The sequence below is a fragment of the Galeopterus variegatus genome, unplaced genomic scaffold (genome assembly GCF_000696425.1).
Source record: "Galeopterus variegatus unplaced genomic scaffold, G_variegatus-3.0.2 Scaffold1533, whole genome shotgun sequence".
Classification (NCBI taxonomy): Eukaryota; Metazoa; Chordata; class Mammalia; order Dermoptera; family Cynocephalidae; genus Galeopterus; species Galeopterus variegatus.
Window position 1 is genome coordinate 332,012 of NW_007727644.1, and position 7,812 is coordinate 339,823.

The 7,812-nt window shown below is 44.8% G+C and overlaps 1 protein-coding gene across 1 annotated transcript; it reads left to right on the forward strand.

Moving 5' to 3' along the window:
• The first annotated feature begins 4,174 nt into the window (after positions 1–4,174).
• On the forward strand, positions 4,175–7,562 carry ZCCHC5 (zinc finger, CCHC domain containing 5). Its single transcript, XM_008577548.1, has 2 exons — positions 4,175–4,241; positions 4,843–7,562. The coding sequence occupies exon 2, from the start codon at positions 5,050–5,052 to the stop codon at positions 6,640–6,642; it is 1,593 nt and encodes a 530-aa protein (XP_008575770.1). The 5' UTR covers positions 4,175–4,241; positions 4,843–5,049; the 3' UTR covers positions 6,643–7,562.
• Positions 7,563–7,812: the final 250 nt, after the last annotated feature.

The following is a 7,812-nucleotide window of genomic DNA, read 5'->3' on the forward strand; positions in this document are numbered from 1 at the left end:
ACTTTCACAACTATTACATCATTTGTGCTGCAAAGCAAAACTACAAAGTTGGGTGTTCTCAACTCCTCAGCACCCCATTCACTGCTGCATCTTTCACCCTTCTACCCCCACCATCCTCCCCAGTCCCACTGAAAGTCTACCACCACTTCATCAGCAGTCTGCAACCCTATAAAGACCATACCAGCCCCAGGTTAAGGCCTTTAGAGGTAAGCCTACCCAGTAAAAGGATAAAGCCTCCTTTTAGGTGGTTTTTAAAATGATATACCATGAAATTAAATTTTATCTTTAACAGACCAAAATGCACATATGCTGAATTTTTAAGATTCTTTCTAGATCTTTTGATATTATTTTTCCTTCTTTTCTTTTCTTCTCTCTCCTGCCTTACTGGTACCATCATCTCATCAGCTTGGACTTAGTCTGCTTTTCGGGGGAAACAGTATTGGCAAACCCCAGAAAGTAGATGTCAAGGAAGTAGAGAAGAAAGCTAGATCCCTACAATAAGTGCTTCCTAGAAATAGGGTTGTAGCAATGGCCCCCTGTTCCTCTGGTAGACTGCAATGGTAGTTGCCTCAGCTCTTAACTAAGGCATCCTGGTCAGCTCATCACCAGGGTTCAATGAAGCCAGAACATTGAAATCATTAAGCAACTCTGCTAACACTGGGAGCCATACTGGGTCAGTCTTGTAAGGAAACCAAATATAGGGCCACCTACATGGAGTGATCTGAAGGATACCAAAATGATATCGTGGCTCCAGAATGTCTCTCTTAACAGAAGGGTCTTGAAGGAGTGGCAGTCTTTCAGAATACCCTATGAAAATGCAAACACCACCAACAAATTTCCTTTTAGAGCCCTATGGGGTAGTATCTCAGTAGTAATTTACTTTCCCAAAGTGGCAAGTGATCAAGGGGAAAGGCCTGCTAAGGATGGGACAAGAAATAAAATGAGAAGATGGTAAATGTCATAAAGGGAGATGAAAGGGTGACAAATTTTGACTGCTTCAGAGCTGTGCTAAGATAGACCCTGTTTCCATTCCATTACCAGGTACTCTGGATCCCAGCCATATGAGTAAGAAGTATTCTTGGTCAGTTTTCCAACTTCCAAAGATATGGGGAGCTCCAGCTGCACCAGTGCTGTATTATTGAAATTTTTCAATCTTTACTAAGCCCATTATGGGTTAAATTTAAGAAAGTACTGCAAGCTCTAACACAACCATAGGAATAACATCTTGAGCAAAACAGACACCCGGGTGGGACTGCCCCCAAGGAGTAGCTGGGCATTGTGCCAGAGATCTGTGGGGTAACCTGTCCTGTTGACTCTTTTCCAGGGCAGGAAGAGGGAGGGGCAGGAGCTTGAGTGCTTAAAAATGCAGCCCAGCCAGCTTTGGGGAGAAAGATCCCGACAGAGACATAAAATGTTTCAGATTGTACATTTACTGATAAAATAAAATTATGATTCTTAGTGGAATGCACAAAGAAGAATTTCATCTCATTAAATCCTTCCCTTCCCTTTCTCCCTAAGCTAACACTCAACATATGTAACCTATTAACATAACTGAGCATGAACATTTCTTATTATTGTGTAGTCTCTTTTTATATGTTAAACGAACATATTTATCTTCTTTTTTCCTGAAATATTCATTTGCCCAGTTAACAAAACCTCATTTACTTAAAAATTTTTCATAACCATTCTAAAGGCTTCATAAATTCCATCATGTTGTGAGTGGAAGAAAAAGGATTAAAGTATAGGGGAAGCATGATCAGAGTTTAGATGTGATTACTTTCCTATTCTTACTTGACTGCTTCAGGGTATTAAAACCACTTTAGGCATTTTGACAAAAGTCAGTGTAGCTCTTTTTTCCACTCAAAGGAGAATAATTATGTATGTTTAGGCAGTTTGGAACTTGTACTTAAGGACGTTGAATTTGGTCTTTGCTCTTTGTGGAGGGGGATGGGGGAAGAAAGGTCCCTGTGTTTACCCACTGAATAAATATGCCTGCAGGCAAAGCACTGTTCAGTGCTTTAGTCCGTGGACTTTTTAAACATCTATCTTGGCTGCTCCACAATCCCCGTGTTAATCATTTTGTCTTCCTGTTCAGGTGCCTCCAGTTCTGATTCTACAGAATTATTCGGTAAACAAAACCATCCATAACCCGGCCAGGAAGAAAAGATTTAAAAGCTCCTGAGTAGCGAAAAATCAGCGCTGTAAAATCCATGCATTGTAGATGTCTTCATATGACAGCCATTGCTCAGCCCCTATGCAATTCTAGCAAGTTTGCCTAGCCAGTTTTCCAATTCATAGATGATTAAAAAGAATAAATTAAAATGAGGTTACTGCTGCTATTGCTTATCATTATCATTATTAACCTTTATTGGGTGTTACTAGCTTCCAGACACTGTACTAAGCTTTTTACACACATTATTTCACTAAACCTTTGTGACAACCCTGTAAAGCTAAATACTATTAATAGTCCCACTTTACAGTTTCATAAACTGAGGGTTAGACTCAAAATTTTAGAGAGTAAGTAATTTGCCAAATTTGTATACCTTTAGTGTAGACATGAATATAGGTAATAGTGTGGAGGGCTATGTGACAACTTAATAGCAAAAGCATATAAAAATCAAAGGAAAAAGAAAATACAAAAGTTGGAAAGCATAGTAATTCTGAGATTTTTAATTTGGAAACAAAACACTATACCTTTCGGTAGCTTTCAGAAGGCAACATGGTGTTACAATAGAGTAAACTAGCTGGTTTGTTTAAGTATGACCCAAAGCCATTAAAAGTAGATTAAATTATGTTAATAAGCATCTACTTAAGAATGGACGAAGTATAACATATACTATAATTTTTTTTAATTTTTTGAAGTTGAAATATCATTCATTAAATTTCAACTTGATATACAGTACCGAATCTTTAAACTCATTCCTACATAAATTATTAAGCATTACGGAAGAATTTCAATCAATAATTGTTAGTTCCCTAACTAAGCCTACTGCAAACTCAGGTGCTGGAAGTTCTTCTCTTCTTGCTGAATAAAGTAAACATTAATTATGTGTTTGGGCTTTTCAAAGGGAAGGAAGGCTTCAGTTATCTGAAAAATTCACATAAATAGAACACATCATTCCCTGATGACGGTGATATTTTTATGTGTTGTGTGTTTCTGAAAAATAAAACATTGAAAGGTAGAGAGAGGATAAACTGAATCCACAAAAGATTTTCTTTTCCTTTTCATATCCTCTGAATTCAGGTTTAGCTAGCCCAGCCTGTCAATTTGCTGTGGTTTGGGCCTATTCCATCACCAGGGTTTATCCCATCATGCTGACTAATGCAGAATTGGCCATTTGTAAAGGAGACATGAGACATGGCTGAGTTGATGTGTGATTTGAAATGGCCAAATATAATCCCCAACTCCACTCCTTACTAGGATGAAAATAGCTGCCTTGCCTAAACTGGCTACATAGCCCACGCCCAGGGTATAACTGTGATCTGGCATGAAAAGAGAAAGTAAGATCCGGAGCAGAGTCACTTCTCAAGAGATCAGCCCTTAGTGGGCTACCTGGGTGCTGTCTGGAGCACGTAAGAGGCTCAGGGAAGTATGAGAATGCTGGGCCAGGACATTCAGAAAGAGCTAGGAGCCCTTCAAGACTGTGCATGTACCCATCAACAAAGTTGGCCTCCCCCGCGTTTGTATACTATTATACCTTGCCTAGATCTGTCCATGGTAAATTTTCCGAGAGAACATTGCAGAGAGGGACACTAGGGACTGAGTAGGTGGGCAAGGTCAGGGGCTGAGAGGCTGCAGGCTGTTCTCTGAGTGAGAATTAAACAAATGGCCCACTGTGGATAGAGTGAGGGTAGGTTATGCGAGACACACAAAAAATCAAGTCCCAAACCACTGCAGACATTCAGAAATGTTTGCAACTTTTCACAAGGGCAGTGGTATTACTCCCAATTTCCTAGCCAAATATTTATTAAAGTAACCAAGGACTGAGTACATGAGGCTGCCTCACACCGGCGCAGCATCCTACTTTCCTTGCAGCTCTGAACTGTGAGGTACTGTCAAAAAAACTCTTCCACACTCTAAATAGCTATGTTACAGAGGAGAGTTGGAACGTGTTCTGGGAGTGGGTGTGTTTGTTTGAGTTCTGTGCGTGCAGAAAAGGCAAGCCTCCACAGCCATTCACACACTTCCCTCCTCAGCGATGGGTACGCAGACAGCCGAGCTCCTGGACTGTCTCTGAATGGTAATGTACACTTATAAAGCTTACTTTCTTAACTATTTTGAGGCATTTTATAAATAATATGCATGTGTCTGCTGAGCGCATATATATAGTTAGTCAACTTTTGCTTGTTTTCTCCTGAGCCTGGTCTTGTGTGGTTACTTATGTGGCATGATTTCTGAGGTGTCAGAAACAGCTCCCCCCTCCCTCCTACTCTAGTCACCCAAAAATATCTCTTGGCTTGGCCCATCACAGAGAACTAAAATCCCCACATTGCTCAAACATTTGATTTAGTCACTGAAAGCAGCTGTTAAAATCCAAGTGTTATATTGGGATATTAAGCAGACATTAGAAATTAAAGACTATACAAAACAGAAAAGAATATGGAAAAATTGCTTCTGATATAATGTTAAGTTTCAAAAGAAGAATGCAAAATGACATGCACAGTCTGGGTCAGGTGCTGTTCTTAAAGTGTCACGGGGCCAGAGCCAGCATATACGCCCCAGCTCATGAACTTGAGGCTGTGGTAAAAGAAACCCATCAGTGATGGGCAGATTTTGTTCTGATTTAGGCTGAATAAGTGCTTTCCACAGCTTCTGATGCTCAGCTCACACTCTCTTCACAGTGTATCTGACACCTCCTCTTGCTGAGCTCCGGAGGCTCCCAGTGACCTCTTGGTAATCAGCCTTGGCGGGCAGGGCCTAAATCCCCACCCCTTGGAAAACTCACGGAGCCTGATGTCTGCCTGAGCAGCTTTCAGGAAAGACCTCACAAGCACCCACCCAATCTCTCCTAGTAGAAAATTGCCAAACCAAGCCCATTTCCTCAAAAGATGGTGGAGCACTTAGCAGCCTCCTATATTGCTCTGAAACTGGAGAATGAAATTCTGCAAGCCCAAGTGCAGCGGCTGATGGAAGAAAATGCTGCGCTCCAGGCCCAGATCCCAGCGCTCCAGAAGTCCCAAGCAGCCAAAGAGGATGAACCACTCCAAAACCCCTCACAGACCCAGGAGCCCCAGAAGCCCCCAGAGCCCCTGGGTCCCCCAGCAGGCTGGGATCTCCAAGAGCCCCCAGAGGTCAAAGAGGCCCAGAAGCCCCCAGAGCCCCTGGGTCCCCCAGCAGCCTGGGATCCCCAAGAGCCCCCAGAGGTCAAAGAGGCCCAGAAGCCCCCAGAGCCCCTGGGTCCCCCAGCAGCCTGGGATCCCCAAGAGCCCCCAGAGGTCAAAGAGGCCCAGAAGCCCCCAGAGCCCCTGGGTCCCCCAGCAGCCTGGGAGCCCTCAGAGCTCCCAGAGGTCAAGGAACCCCAGAAGCCCCCAGAGCCCCAGGATCTCTCAGCCTGGGAGCCTACCGAAGCAGAGGAGCCCCAGGAGGCCCAGAAGCCCCTGGAGCCCTCATCAATCCAGGAGCCCCAGAATTCAGAACCACAAGATCCCCCAAATGCTGGGGAGCCCCAGGAGGCACCAGAATGCCAGGAGACATCGGCACAGCTGGAACCCCTTGATCTTCCAGCTCCCCAGGAGCCTCTGGAGACTTGGGTGCCCCAGGAATCCCTGGATCCTTCAGGTACCCAGGAGTTATTAGAACTCTTAGCACCCCAAGAGTCCCTGGAAGGCCTAGTAGTTGTCAAGACATCAGCAGCTTCAGAGTTCCCACAGGCCCCCATTGGATTAGAGGCTGCAGATTTCCCCCTAGAATACCCTCTAGTCTTCAATGGGGATGCCCAGAAGCTTTCTGAGTTCCTGATTCATCTAAATAGTTACATGAGAGTCAGAGGGCACCTGTACCCCACTGAAGCAGCCCTGGTGAGCTATGTTGGCCACCGCTTCTCAGATGAGGCAGGAAGGTGGTTCCAGCCCTTATTGGATATCCAAAGCCCCCTGCTGGAGCAATTTGAAAGTTTCATACGAGTCCTCCAGGATACTTTTGACAATCCAGAAAACATGGATGATGCCAACCACTGCATCCGTCAGCTCTGCCAAGGGGAGGGCCCTGTCCACCAGTACGTGACTCACTTCTACCTCATTGCTCAAGAGCTGACCTGGGATGAACGCACTCTCTGCATCCAGTTTCAAGAAGGGCTTCCCAGTTTTATCCGAGATGAACTGTCTCACACTAGCCCAGCCAACAATCTGTCTGATCTGATCACTCAGTGCATCAGCCTAGAAGAGAAGCTAAATGGTGAGCCTGATCCCAATCCGTCAGGGGCAAGCCCCTCTGAAGAGAAAGATGGGCCTGAGAGTCTGCCAGCTGAAAACCAGCCTGTGCGGGCCGCAAGCAACCGTCCTCACATCAGTGAAGCTGAACGGGCCCGCCGCCGCGAAGGCCACTTGTGCCTCTACTGTGGTCATCCTGGTCATTTTGCCAGAGATTGCCCGGTCAAGCCTCACCGTGCCCAGCAGGCGGGAAACATCGAGGCCCGGCGGTAAGGGGGACCCCGGGCGGGCCAGTCTACAAATATGCGTCCCCCTCTCTTCCAATATCTATGTCCCGTACCCTATGGCTAACTGTTGAAATCCGACTGGGAAGACTACAGTTCTTTGAGCAAGCAATGGTGGATTCAGGCTCCTACAGAAACAGCATCGACCATTCTGTGGTTCTTCGAGAGAAGCTGCCCATCCGCAATAATATCTTCCCTCTGATGCTCGAAACCGTCGATGGCCGTCCGCTGATTAATGGACCCATAACCAAGGAAACACCACCAGTCGAAGTTAAAATTGGAAACCACGTTGAAGAGCTCCAGTTTGACGTTATTCATGCACCACGGTACCCTCTGATTCTTGGAATCCACTGGCTTGAGACACATGACCCAAACATAGAGTGGAGTACCCGCACTGTGTCCTTTCCGTCACGTTATTGTCACTACAATTGCTTCAGGCACAGGTGGAATAGAAGACGTCGTGATGAAATAATTGCTGGGTAGATCCTGCGTCCTAGTGACCGCTCCTGGCAACCTGTCTTCTGTTACCTCAGCTGTCATCAGCATTTGCTGCTCCCTGAATCTTCCACTGAACCTCTGGCTATGAACTAAGGCTACCTGTACAACGACCCTGCCTCTCGGATTACGGACTGAACCTGACGACTTTGAGCTGCTTTTTTCACCAATCCTGCATGCCCCCCTCTCTGAACCCTGCATTATGAAGGGCGATTTTAATTACAATTTATACTAATACTATGCATGAGAATAGATATTAGAAACCAATAATGAAAAAGTGTAGCTGTTAGACTGACTTGATTTTTTTCTGATCAAGATTTTCTCTATCACAAAAATTGCAGCATCTTTTTAATAAAGAAAATAAATTTCCAAGTGATAATTTTTAGAAGAATCAATAAACATTGGCAATTTCTACTTGTGTTTTAATTATTTCTTGGCTTACCTGAGGGAAGGGGATAAGGAACTAGTAAGTTGGGAGGGAGAGAGGAAATTGGAAAGGGCTCAAAGTTTTGATGGGGTCCTGAATATTCCAGGGGTGATAAGAGGATGATGGAGTAGAGGGAGATGGAGAAAGTAGAGAACAGCTGGGGCTGGGTGAGATATGAAGGGATTAGGGGGAAGTTAAAGTTAAGGTTGAAAAGAGGCTTTGGGGAAGATTGGGAGG

Excerpts from the sequence above, each read along its gene's own strand:
- ZCCHC5 (XM_008577548.1), top strand. The coding sequence starts at position 5,050 with ATGGTGGAGCACTTAGCAGCCTCCTATATTGCTCTGAAACTGGAGAAT.